This window comes from Anguilla anguilla, chromosome 5 (genome assembly GCF_013347855.1).
Source record: "Anguilla anguilla isolate fAngAng1 chromosome 5, fAngAng1.pri, whole genome shotgun sequence".
NCBI classification, from domain to species: Eukaryota; Metazoa; Chordata; class Actinopteri; order Anguilliformes; family Anguillidae; genus Anguilla; species Anguilla anguilla.
In genome coordinates, this window is record NC_049205.1 from 55,838,278 (window position 1) to 55,852,517 (window position 14,240).

The 14,240-nt window shown below is 43.8% G+C and overlaps 1 protein-coding gene and 1 long non-coding RNA gene across 4 annotated transcripts in view; one reads left to right on the forward strand and one right to left on the reverse strand.

Annotated features, from left to right (window-relative positions):
- LOC118228406 (cadherin-8-like) overlaps positions 1–14,240 on the reverse strand; it is a 171,061-nt gene that overhangs the window by 44,994 nt on the left and 111,827 nt on the right. For all 3 annotated transcript variants that reach the window (XM_035419925.1, XM_035419924.1, XM_035419922.1), the window contains exon 3: positions 3,597–3,891. In XM_035419925.1, the coding sequence (XP_035275816.1) occupies positions 3,597–3,891 (295 nt within the window). The remainder of the gene's footprint in view (positions 1–3,596; positions 3,892–14,240) is intronic.
- Positions 658–13,684, forward strand: LOC118228408. The gene is made up of 3 exons (XR_004765482.1): positions 658–704; positions 1,567–1,687; positions 13,578–13,684. It is a non-coding gene; the product is annotated as an uncharacterized LOC118228408 (long non-coding RNA).

Here is a 14,240-nt window from a genome sequence, read left to right on the forward strand (position 1 = left end):
GAAAAACAAACACAATAAATAAATAAATAAATATTACCACTATGTTTTCCTTTATGCATTACTGCAGTTTTATCTTATCCATAGATAGATAGAAATACATACAAAATCTCATCCATGTAGATAGAAATACATACAAAATGGCTAGGCCAGGGGAAGACGGGGAACCCCCCCCCCCCCCACACACACACACACACACACGCGCACACTTACACACACACACAGACAAATGCATGGAGACATACTAAATAGGTTCGTGCAGCCAACACTGTTATAATTAATTATAGTTGCAATGAGACACTGTCAGGAAATTTTTCATTAACGTCAGCTTCGATTGCACATTTAGCAAACACTTCCCCAGGGTGAAACTGGGAATTTAACTACAATGGTGTATTCATCCTCCAGGTTACAAACAGGACATGCAAACAGTTCTTCACCTACAAATCTTTTACAACATGTGAATTCCCTTGCGGGTCCGTTTGCGTAAACAGTTGCCTGAGGCCAACCTCTGAAGAGCTCAGCTCACCTTTAAAAAAAAGAGCTTCCTCCTCCCATGTTACTTAAGACTTCAAACTCCAGAATGCATCTCTGCTTCCACATCTCTGACCATCCTCTCAGTCTCTGCGTGGGTGTGTACAAAGCCCTCATTACTACTGCCACATTTAACCTGAGGACATCCGCTGAACGAGAGCACGGGCTGGTTTAATGTGAGTTAATCACAGCAGTTAAAGATCTTTGAGTTGTGTGTGTGTGTGTGTGTGTGTGTGTGTGTGCGTGTGTGAGCATGCCTGCATGTGCATGAGTGTGTGCGTGCGTGCGTGCGTGCGTGCGTGCGTGCGTGCGTGCGAGCGTGTTCATGTGTGTACAGTACGTGCTGAAGGGAGGGAGATGGGCCAGAGCTCGGTGGCGCGCCCGATCCGCGCTCATCACGCTGGTTCTCATAGCCGCTCTCCATAATTAGGTGTGGGTGTCGTACATCGGACTCTTTCTGCCTCCACTGACCTTGCATGAATCCCGACGAGTTAAAGAAAAGGCAAAAGAGCTGAAAAGCAGCTCCCTGGGAAGTCTGTGTATGACTGGAGAAAAAAGGGCCACAAGACAAAAGCCCTTTGAACAAATGAGAAAGCTCACAATCTGCCCGGTGATACTGAGTGCCCAGAATGCAGACATGGTGATGAGCTCATTCCCTTTTCATGGCACTTTTCTGCAAGTACTTCAGCATGGCACAGTACTTCAGCATGGTACTTAACCTGAATTGCCTCTGTGTATATCTGACTATGCAAATGAATAGTATGCAAAAATGTGAGCTGCATATTTAAATAAAATAAAAAAAATATTTGAAAAATGTCAACTGAATCCATGAGTCAGTGCTTAAAAAAAGTATGAGAACTCTTGTTTTTTGAGTTTGTTAAATATTTGATCTCAATTTGGAATGCCTCATTTGTGTGTTCATGCCTAATTTGTGTGTGTCAAAACCTTTTCCGGCATTTTATGGAGAGTTCAGACAAGCACATGATCTCCTTGGAAACATGCTGTGATGTCAAGCCAATGCTTCTCTTTATTCCGCAGGACAGCTGCTCAGCTCGCAGAGTCAGAGGGAAGACATTTTGTTTGTGACTGCGGTCGCCCAGACAACCAGAAAAATGGCTGGTGCAAAATGAAAAATGGATGTCCACTGTCAGAAATAAAGGTACTGTGGAGGTAAGTTTGTGCTCTTTAAGAAACAGATGTCCCATATGTACCTTAAAAGTACAATATTGTTCTATTTGGGTACTAATAAGCACCTTTTACAAGCAAAAACAGTACAAATCAATTTGCCTATGTATGCTGGTTAGGGGTAATTTTACCACCCCATATAACAAGAGTTTGCACCTTTATAGACACTTTTTCATACTTTTTTTTTGCCCAGACACACACTAGGACAGTCCCTTAATAGGATGAGTCACCCATCGATGGTTTTACTGAGATTCTTTTATATCATCTTATTTATTTTCATATTGACAACAATGCATTCTTCTTTCTTTATGAGAGTCATTACTGGAATCACTTTTCCATGTTTAAAAAAAGAAATGTAATTTTCTCAGTTATATTTCGTCCGCTCTCTACTCTCATATCGTTTAAACTCCATTGTAAGACTTTTGTGATGTGAGCATCACAAAAAGCATGTTTGTGTTTTGTTTTATTATTTCAAAGGACCCTTGATTTCATCCATGGCTGTCTCCCACATAACATAAATACTTAACAAGATCAAAACAAGCCTTCCAGAATGTCTCTCAAACAAACAAGGGAACATTGCTTAATGTTTAATTAATCAGCAGCGACAAAAGAAAATAACGATCACAAAACCAACTGACTTCCGTGAAAGAGAATAGACACGGCTGCTAATCCCGATTTGCCCTCAAAGACCGTTTTTTTCCCCCTTCAGCTCAGTGCCGGCAATTTCCTTCACTTTGCTGTCAAAACCCCGGGATAAGTATTGTGAGCATTTCAATTCAGCGCACAACGGCTGGAGAAAAAAAAAAAGAAGCAAAACTTTTGCTCCAAACCACTGGAGGATAAAGGCTTCAAACCTCTGCTGGATAATGGACTATCTAAGTGTTTCTAAATATTAATTCTTAGACAATGCAGACTTCTCGCTCATGGAGGACTGATATTATAACGGAAGGAAGGAATACACACACACACACACACACACACATGCGTACGCACGCACATACACACACACACGCATGGATGTACACAGTTTGCCGTGGACAGTTGGGAGCAAGTTGGGGGAACTAAATTGTTCTTTAAGCGGACGTGTAGGCTATTCTCCAGCGATTACGGAGAATTCTCCTCATAGGTCAGGACCTATGAAAATTACCGGTGGAAATGAGCGCGCCCGTTCTGCATTTCTATGTGAGCTGCATTCCAAGTAAACGATCATGTGCAACCCCTTCGCATGCGCGGATGCGCGGCGCAGATGTGCCGCTGCATTAGCAGCGCAAAATGAGATCACGCTCGCGGGTCATTTTCAGGATATTTATGGGTTTGTGCAGAAAGGGGTTTTGTGCCAAAAGGGGTTTGTGCAGAAAGGAGTTTGTGCAGACAGTGGTTTGTTCAGAAAGGGGGTTTGTGCAGAAATGGGTTTGTGCAGAAAGGGGTTTTGTGCAGAAATGGGTTTGTGCAGAAAGGGGTTTGTGCAGAAATGGGTTTGTGCAGAAATGGGTTTGTGCAGAAATGGGTTTGTGCAGAAAGGGGGTTTTGTGCAGAAAGGGGTTTGTGCAGAAAGGGGTTTGTGCAGAAAGGGGTTTTGTGCAGAAAGGGGTTTTATGCAGAAAGGGGTTTGTGTAGAAATGGGTTTGTGCAGAAAGGGGTTTGTGCAGAAAGGGGTTTTGTGCAGAAATGGGTTTGTGCAGAAAGGGGTTTGTGCAGAAAGGGGTTTGTGCAGAAAGGGGTTTTGTGCAGAAAGGAGTTTTGTGCAGAAAGGAGTTTTGTGCAGAAAGGGGTTTTGTGCAGAAAGGAGTTTTGTGCAGAAAGGGGTTTGTGCAGAAATGGGTTTGTGCAGAAAGGGGTTAAGTGCAGAAAAATGTTTTGTGCAGAAAGGGGGCTTGGCTTACCCACTGCGGACATCTCGGGCACCGTGGCGTGGTAGGGGCCGTTGTTGAACTCGGGCGCGTTGTCGTTGATGTCCTGCACCTTGATGGTGAACTCGGAGGGCGGCTCCAGGGGCTCGTTGGTGTCCCGGTTGATGACCTGCGCCGTGAGCGTGTACTCGGCCTTCTCCTCCCGGTCCAGCCGCTTCATGGCGTGGATGTCGCCCGTCTTCTCGTTGATGGCGAAGATGGTGCCCGCGCCCTCGCCCGCCAGCACGTACTTGATGTTCTTTCCGCCCACGTCCAGGTCCGTGTGGAGCTGAGAAGGAGAGAGACAGAATGGAGTCAGCGGAGACGAACCGTGACCGGAAAAGGCGACGGGCGAAACGCCGGTGGGCGCAACAAAAAAAAAAAAAAAACGAAAAAAAATCCACTTTAATCCAGGACACGGAGCAGAGGGGCTTCAATTTAGGGGGAACCGTGAGGGAAAGTAAGATGTGCTCATTTGGCGGCATGGCTAAATTGCCAGCGCGCACAGCTAAATGCTGAAGACGGAGAGGCAGCCGGGGGGGTAGGGGGGGGTAGGGGGGGGGTGGGGGGCGGGGGGCGGTCGGTGCTGCGTATCCCAGCCCCTGCCATTTCCGCCATAATCTCTCGGTGGCGGGAGCCCGGACAGAACGTCCGCTCTGGTGATGCGTTTCCTTTTCTGTTGCCGCTGACGGCTCGGCCGCGGTCGTCCGGCCGCGCCTCGGCTCTGGGTTGGGCGGGGGTCACCGCGCTGGCGCGGGCTCCGGTGGCCTTGAAACCAGCCAGTTAGCCGGCGCCACGACGCCCCGCGGGCTCGGCTGTCATCAACAGACGCCCGCTCCCGCAAAATGGACGCCTGCCACGCCACAAAGTGGGTCAAGTCGGCAGAACTCCAGTAATGGCTTAACCCTTTTTTTTTGGGGGGGGGGGGCTATTGCCAAGGTATGGGCGGGGTTACCACTCTTGCGTTATCACCCCAGGGGCCAAAACCCCCAAAGAGAATGCAAGACAGAAATAACAATGTCAAAACAAAACCTATATATACATATATATATAAATATATATAGACAACAAGATAGAGAGAGAGAGCAAAATTGCGAGATGTGTTTCGACTGACACAACTCGTTATTTTGGCACATCTACCCGCCAGAAGTCATTACCCTACTTGACAAGCTCGGCGAATGTGCCAGGGTGAGTGAAAGGGACCGGCGTTGACTGTCACCTGCCACTTCCCCTCATGCTGTCAGACATTTACATCATGTATCACCTGCCCAGGGTTCGGGGGAGGCGGGACAGGGAAGCTCTCGTCAACCCAGAGAACTTTGTGGAAAATAAATAAATAACTAAACAAACAAATAAATAAATAAATATATAAGTAAATTGAATTACCTCGGTGAAAAGCTTGGAGAACAACCTGTACTTTTTTTGTGCTTATCCATATTGCAATCAGCAGAACTGGAGAGAAACTTTATTTCTTATTTTTTGTTTATTTATTTATTTGTCTGTGTGGGTACTGAGGGCTTTTCACTCAGTTATCACTAGCTCATTTACCCCGCAATTATCATTAGCTATGTGTTTCCAATTGGAGTTTGAAATGTGCTGCAGGGAAAGCTATTTAGTTGGGCATGCCAGGCACACCCACAAGCACAAGCCACTGGCCTTTACGAGTCGGATATATAAATGCTGGGTTTTATTTCCTTCTGGAGTGACTCTGGGTTCTTCTAAATTAGCCACTCAATCCCCAAGGTAAGGGGTATCTCGGCTGGAAAAATAACAGAGAAACTCTCTCTTCAAATGCAACGCGGCTCAGAAGCTGCTCTTGTTTTTTTTGTTTTTTTGTTTTTTTTGTACGCTAACAATTAGTCGATCCAGGTACGTTATATATATATATATTTTTGCATTCTGCATTGTGACACGGAACACGTTTAGGGACTTCAGTGGCGGAGCGTGTACAAGCCTCTCTGAAGGAGCCCGGTCCTCAGAAGGCATTGTGGGATGATGTGTGCCTCGCACGCCTGCAGTTCATGCGTACGCCGTCTCGGAGGTGCTGTTCACAGACACTGACAAAGCACATTCTCTTTAAATTGTCGCGCCTTGCACTTTTGTTTTCCTAATTGTGCCATCATTCCACATGAAAGATCTCCCTCATTAATATTGCCATTTCACAGCATCTACATTCTGTGAATCCTCCTAAATGAGCCCAAATTAATGGCGTCGGAGTCTCCGTGTTCATGTGTGAGCGTGCGTGTGTGTGTGCGTGTGTGTGCATACACGTGTGTGGGTGTGTGCGCACGTATGTGTGTTTGTGTGTGAATGTGTGTGTCTCTGTGTGGTGGGGGAGGTCTGCGTTTGTGTGTGTGTGTGTATGTGTGTATGTTTGACTGCATGGCTGTCCATTGCTTCAGCTGCCAGTTTTTAACTCATCCTTTGATTGTCTGAGGATAAAGGCATGCACTTTTAACTTGACTTTTATATGCGCTTGCCTAATAACAGTAATGAACAAAAGGTCAAGTGAGGATCCGAAGAGCAGACATCGTTTCAGAATTGGACATTGGCTAAGTAATATATCAGATTATTTGTGCACTCTGTGCTGTGCTCAAATTATCTCTTGCTAAATATACTGACAGATCAGAACATTGCATAAAATTGTGTAATTTCCTGTGTTCAGCATGGACTAATCTTTCTTCCCGATATGGCAACTCGAGGCCTGTCTCATCACTGCATCGTAAAGAACAAAACAAGGAAAAACCCCTACCTATCATTAAGAGGTAGTGAGGATGGCAGGAACATAGGAACTGACCATCTGGTTGTTCCATACAATCTTTAATGAATTCCTCTCTGTGTCTCTCTCTCTGTCTTTCTCTCTCTCCCTCTCAAACTCTCTGTGATTACATGGCTAATTGGAGGTTGTCCCTTAGTCCCTTAGTTCTCCTTGCCACAGAAGCGTTTGGATTTGGACTGGGCCACAACAGGCGCATCAGTGCATGGACAAATTTCTTGAATGGGACACGGCCTAAATGAGGCCCCCCGGTGGTCAGATAAAGAACACAGGGTGGACCCAAGAGCAGTCTGGGTTAACTGCCTGTTCTAGAGTTGTGAGGGTAATTGAACCCCTCACACAGCACTGGTATCCACTGCAAACAGAAAACATGTGTGTGGTCACATCATTGCATGCCGAATTACACACTAGCATTGTGTGTTTCTCCTCACATGAAGACACGGCCTAGTCACAGCAGAGTGACGTAACCTTCCACATGTATGTGCAACTTATGAATATCACAAAGGAAAAATATGTAATTTAGCCTTCGTGACATCTGCGGTGTATTCAATGCAGAAACTGCTGGGTGGTATAGAAAAAAACTTCTTGGTATAGCAAAGCAAGGTAGCTAAGAGAATCAATGAGAGCATGGGAGCATGGAGAGGCTTTTATACGTATATATATATATATATATATATATATGTGTGTGTGTGTATATATATGTATATACATACATACATACTGTATATATATATATATATATATATATATATATATATATGGTGTAGTGTCAGAACGCGAAACATGGGTACAAGTGTGACCAAGAGGGTCACAAGTATGGGCCTTGCTATCGGCGGAAAGACACTCGCTGCCTCCTGCAGTTCATTAGCACTGCAGAAGTAAATCTGAAGGAGGAGGCCTAAATCAGGTTGCGTGTCGCTCCCAAGATTGCACTTGGCCGCCTCGGAGAGCCTCTCCCCGAAAGATGAAACGGGCGCTGTAGTGCCACGCGCACCTCCATCCCGTGACGCATCGCCGCGAACCGGGCGGCGTTACGGGCCCCTCCGGAGCCATGCGTCACCGCCCGCCCCGCTCCGGAGGAAGCGCCGGCGTCGGCCTAATGAGGGACGCCTCGTTCCACAGCCCTCGGCCGCACGCCAAAGCCGCGCGCGGAATTCTACCCAACATTTACCGATAGGCTTCCTGTATGGGAAAAGCTTTGGTCCAGGTAAAAAAATAAATAAATAAAAGTGTATTAGCTGGATTCAATCATTTGTTCTCAACTTCTATTTACAGATAAAGTCTTTACTTTTCCTGTTCGGCTTGTATATGTTCTTCACGGACACAGCAGTCACCAAAGTGCCAATTTTGTTTGTGAGAAGAAAAAAAAAAAAAAAAAATATTTACCATGTGAGTCCGAGCTAAAAACAAACATGGATTGAACGAAGGGCCAATGGGGGGAAAGGATCGAATACGAACCCCACGGCTTGCCATCAGTGTTCACAACAGACTGGAAGAAACAGAAAGGAGCCTTGCATTGTTTTCTGACTCATCTGTAGACTGGCTATCGATATCACACCTGTCTGCAACACGGCTGGGGAACTGAAGGGTAGGAAAGGCCAGGGGGGTGGGGGGGGTGGGGGTGGGGGGGGGTGCGGGGGTCGGGTGGGGGAAGGAAAGATGAAGACGGGCTGGAGGCGCAGACGAGACAGCACCAGGGTCAGATCAAACGCTAAATTAAACAACGGAGGACGCCAAGCCGTCCTTCAGCGAGCTGAACGCCAGACGGCGGGGAGCTCGAATGCACAGCCAGTTCACTACCAGTTCATTCGCCGGCAGTGTCATTGAGTCGCACGACCATAAAACTAATGCCAGCGCTAACACGGACGCTCAGCGCGCACCCTCATAGGATTTCGCTGCTTCCGTCTCAGATCCAGCTCCGCCTGGACTGCGGGCACTGGTGCGTGAGGGAGCATTTATTTTTTTGCTTCCTCTTGTTATTTCTGTGTGGAGAGCAAAAAAAAAAACAAAAAAAAAAACAACAGAATTGTATACATGTTCATGCCCATCAAATCAGGCACCAGAGAAGAAAGTCACACAGCTTGTCATCGTAGGAGAACTCGTAAGCAGGCACACAGCATGTTTCCTGGATATTTGCGAGGAGAGAGATGCAAATGCCAGTGTTGGCATCGTTTCTTTAACTATGACAGCTCTAACCTTGTCAGGAGCTTTTAACATGTCGCCCATTGGCTGGTGTCACGGCAACAACGCCCCGTGCCACAACATTCCGCAATGTGTCGACTTAGCGGCCTAAATGGAAAATATTGTCTGCAATTTCATCAAACCAAAAACAACGCATTCTGAGTGCGCTCGCTTTGTTGACTGCGGCTGGCGAAAAAATCTATTTCCACATAAATATTTCAGCAGGTAATACAGCACCATGTAAGAGCGTATACAACATTTTGTGTTACTCTACATTATGCAATAATAGTTTGAATGTTCGAGGCAGATGGCACTTTGTACGACACACGATATTCTCTGTTATTCTTGGAAGCACAATTTTCTTCCCAGATCCTCCACAGAGAACATGATTTTAGACTCCAATATATGGTTTAGGTTTCATGTTCCTGCATTTCATATTCACATTATGAATGCATCAGCAATCTGCAGAAAGGAAACAAGGACTTTGAAAAAAAATATATGTATGCGAAAGCTCACACTGATGATTTCCTACTGTCATTTCAAATCCTCCATCTGCAGTGAGAATGACAGGATCACAGTGGATTTGACACAAAACAATGTCATTGGACATGAAAAAGCACAGAGGATAGGGACTCAGTTTCACTGTCTGGGGTTGTTATTCAAAATAGTAATGCAAATGTGTATATGTGGCTTTGTATGTCTTGCTTTGAATTCAAAGATTTGCCAAGGAACACACCTATTTTACAGTTATTGCAGAGTAGCACAGTAGGTAAGGAACTGGCCTTTCATTCAGAGACTGCAGGTTTGAATCACGTATGGGGTCTCGTTAGACCCTTAAGCAGGTTGTTTTGAAACTGATTCAATAAAATATGTCATTAAAAATGGATACCAATGGATGTGCCAAACAAGAAAGCTGGGTAAGTTGCTCTGGATAAGGGTGGCTGTAAAGAAAATAATAATAATCAGAGAAAACAATTAAAGTTTCAAAATGTTAATGGTAGCTGTTTAAGTTAGCAAACTAAATACATTTTCAAACTTACAGCCAGCTAGCTAGCACATCAAAATCATTCAAAATATATAGTTATACATATAAATGTTATAGTTGGTAAATAAGCATTTAGCCTATGTAGATAATGTTAGCTGTTCATTCAACCAATAGAGCAGACTATTACCCAGATATATATCTATGAATGTCAGTTAAGCAGCAAGAAAATATTATGTAGCTATAGTAAGCAGTCTCGCTCTTAGTATCCCTACACAAGAATGAGTTCTCTCTTAGCTGTAAACTATCACAATGCTGAAACATCCGCATTTTTTTCCCCACACATTACGAAGAACACACTGCGTAGAACACATCACGTATTACCCCCTGCCAGAACCGTGATTTGCCTCCCATACCAAATCCTCTACTCATTTTTTATCTATTCTGCACATGCCGCGGTGGACCGGTTGGAGGACGGCGTGGGGATAGAAGCGCAATTAAAGAGCAGATCTGCGTTCACGCAGCAGAGCTAATCAAATCCAGATTAGATAGTTTCTCATGAAGTGCAGATGGAACCTGCATTACCTCTAATTCAATGCTGGATTTCAGTATGATGGAGCATTATCTTACACCAGATGGCAGAGCATGGCATTATGATGCATTTTTTTCTCCATTATTTATTTATATATATATATATTTTTTATGAATGACTGAACGGCATTTGCAGATTAGCTCCTGATTCTCTTGTAAGAAAGCAGCGCCGTCGAGCAATGTGTGACAGTGCAAAAAGCTTCACATTTAGTGCAAACAGAAGAGCGGTGGAAATGTGTGGTTGGGAAACTCAACTTGTAACTGCAGGGTATGCTGGAATCCGTGCTGCGATGCAGATAAGACTCTGCTATTGTTTAGAAACTGAACAGTTTCTGCACAATAACATAAACATAGCATAGCTGTATTCATTATGTCATATTTAAGCAGTTCCTTTTCTTTTTTAATAGCAGGCTCACAACCTTCAGAAAATGCATAATGACACAGTATATGCCATATAATGATATACTGTATACTGTTTACTGTACATATGCTTTATTATCATCTGCGTAGGAATGTTGCTAAGACGGTTGACCTTCAGCCAAATGACTATTCAGTTCCACCCGAGAACTGCATCCTACAAAATACAAATCCTGTCATCCTTTCCAAAGGATAATTTATTAATGCATAATATGCATAATAAAATATTTCAAGTAAAATTCAACTGACAATGTAATTTGGGTCGATCCCGGTCTCCAGCAGAACAGGATGCAGTGCTAACCACTGCACTAAAGATGAATTCCCCGCTAGTGTAGTGGTTAGGTCACTATCGGACCTGCTGCCCCCGCTTAATTATAATATAACCCTTATAAACAGGGTGTCGTAAGATGGGTCTTTGAAAAATATATTACCATGACAGTGTATTTGAACTTGAAATGAAAGAATAAAAAATGAAATGTAGTCAGAAATGTTTTCAGTGTCATGTGATTATAAATGTATGTTTTATAAATGTATTTTCCTTTATTTATACACACATTTTATTAAAACTGCCTAACATACCTGAATAATAGAGAAATAGATAAGATAAACATATTTTGTAATATATTCTTGTAATTGGTCCTTGCAGACAATATATTGATGTGTATTGCAAAATATATGTTAAGTCCTTCTATTTCAAATATTGCAAACAATATGTTGGCATGTGTTGCAAAATATACATGAAGTCCATCCATATATTCAAATGCATTGTTTCATATATTACATTATATTTTCCAATACATGTTCCATATATGTGTGCCCGTGGTCAAATTAATAAAGAAAAGCATTTTGAACTTAATGGCATGTCTACTGCCTCTTCAATGCACTCAAGTTCAGTACTTTGGTTTAAGACCGCATGATTCTCTGTCTTGCTGTTTTACAGTCTTGGGTGTAATATCAGGGTATTAGAAAGCAATTTGTCTGCCGGAAGAAGACACAGCCTAAGTAAACACCATCTGAGACTGGCCATGTGTGTATTTAACGTTCACATTTAGCCACTTTCCTCCCTGAAAATACTAGATTTTTTTTCCCTTTCTTTCCCCCATGTCATTTGCCATGCAGATTACCCCCCCCCCCCCCCACACCCCACACACACACACACACACACAACCCCCCTACCCCCACCATTTTGTGTGCTCATTATCCAGAGGCATACATAGCACTGAGTGCCTGAAGGAGTGGCAAAGGTCCTCACTCAAGGCATGTCTCTAACAGCTGCATGTAATCGAAAACATGGACCGTAGACTGCTTTAAGCTGTCAAATTCACACAGTGTGCCTGGGCTCTTTGCATCTGCCAGAATCATATGAATGAATGAATGAATGAATGAATGAATGAATGAATGAATGAATGAATGAATGAATGAATGAATGAATGAACGAATGAATGAATGACCGGATGAATGAATGAAATAGATATGGATTGTGCATATCCAATTTCTGCTTTCTCTGCACTGTCCAGTTCCTGACCATTGCTGTGTTGCATTGTTTTAAGAAACACTTATATGTTCTTTCCATCTTTAATCTTTGTCAATAACATAGCACTTCACTTTGTTTTATGAATGCTAAATAAATCATGAACAGCAGCATTGCAGAAGATACATTTGTGATGGTCAGTGCAATCCATGTAAATCCATGTTTTTAAATGATTTAAAACACAGAAAATATTTATTCGCTCTATGTATGGATGAATTTCAATATTACGTTATCTAGCCTTGTGTGGAATCATTTCATAGTTCTTAGTGCCACTCAGTAAACCTTGATGCCAAAATAAAAAAGAGATCTGATGTATATTTATCTCAAACAATACCACAGCTCAATGTTATAAACTAGCACTAATAAACTTCCTTTTACACTCGCACTTATGTTGTGCTAGTGCCAGAATATTTGGTAGATGCACCTAGGAAAAATATCAGTTGATCATTGCACATTTTGTTTCCCAAACCCAAGAAGCAGTTTTTTTAAAAAGTTAAAAAATGCATTAATAGAAAGGTGCATACGCAAGTTTGCGTGCGATCTTGAGAAGCATTTGATGCACGTTCGTTATATTTCTGACACAATTGCATGTTTTTTTTGGGGGGATACAAAAATCAAACGCCTTTTCGAATGCATTATTTATGCATGGGGAACACCGAGAAACAGACTATGCAGAGCAGTCACTTTCCTTTATCGGGTGCGAACGCAATCTCAGTCTTGCTAAAAAACGAAAACAGGTTAGGCCTTTGGGGTATTGTAAATGCGAGGACGTGCCGGGGAGAGCTTAGGGGTGTCTGTGTTCTTTAAAAGAATCATTTCGCAATAGGATGCAAGGCCTGGATTCCCACGGAGAACCTGACGCTGACCAGGGGACGGCTGAACACTCGTTTGTTTGTGAGGATTGCCCGCTGCCAGAGTGAAGAGATTTCATGGCACTCCGCAAACACATCACCTGGGGAATCAACACATTTTCCTGCCGGTGATTTCCAGAACTGAAATTGGTTTTGTCACGGCAGGCCAAAGAGGGAATTTGGGATTCGGGGAGCAGCCTTTTCGCAATTCTCTGTCATGATAGCCCCCCCATAAGGTAAAGGTAAAGGCGAAAAAAAAGACTTATTTATTTATTCGTTTATTTGAGTCTTTGTTTGTTGGTTGTTTTTTTATTTCAAAACTTGTTTTAAATTTATTATGATACTGCATCGCTATAATACTGAAAATGTATGCAATATTATGCAGGCAAGCAATTCTGGCACTGGCTGGGAAAGGACCAGTTTTATGCACTTGCATACAGGAAATGCAGCACACACACACACGCACACACACTCCACATATCTAAGTGCAACAAGGGTTTGATTCTCGGAAATGTTTTTAGTACAAAAGCTGTGTCTTGGGACTAGTAATGATGGCATGCAAAGGCATCCTTCAATGTCACCGTAAATTATGCCAACTTTTTTCTCATTCTTTTTTTTTTTCTTCTTGTTTTTTTGTCCTCTGCAGAGCGAAATGCCGGCACAAACAAGACGAGCATCATTTCTCTGCATCAGACTGGAAAAGGGGGCTATCACCGGCAGCGGCCGACACCACCCACACCACCCACACCACCCACACACCCCCCCACCCCCCCCCCCCCCCCACCTCCTCCACCCCAGAGACGGGTGGGAACTTCCCCACCCATCTGCCCCTCTCCTCGCTCCTGTCAGCCTGGGCATGGAGATGGATTCTCCCCGTCACGCGCACATTCTCCCCCTCCTGTGAGGCGGAGTGGGGTCATAAGGGAGGCCCCCCGGACCGTCATCAATCTCAGCGCCGTCTGACGTCCCTGTGACATCTCCAGCAGGCCCCAATATCCATTTAGCCAACTGGATGGGGGGGGAAAAATCATGGCTTCCCCATGAAATCTTAAAAGGAAACGTATAGAAACTGTTTCTCTATATGTTGAGACAGCGGAACAGGTGGTCCCGTGTTCCAGCTGGTTAACACTTCCTGGATTCTAGGAATTAGGATATGGATTTGTTTGTGATGTCTTAAGAAAATCCATGCCAGCAGCTCCAATGAATAAGGCCTATATGGCCTTGTATCTAAATTCAAACAGCTGATGATTTGAATGTATTCTGTCAGACAGAATTAATGGATTTGATCAACTGCCAAATACATTATCTG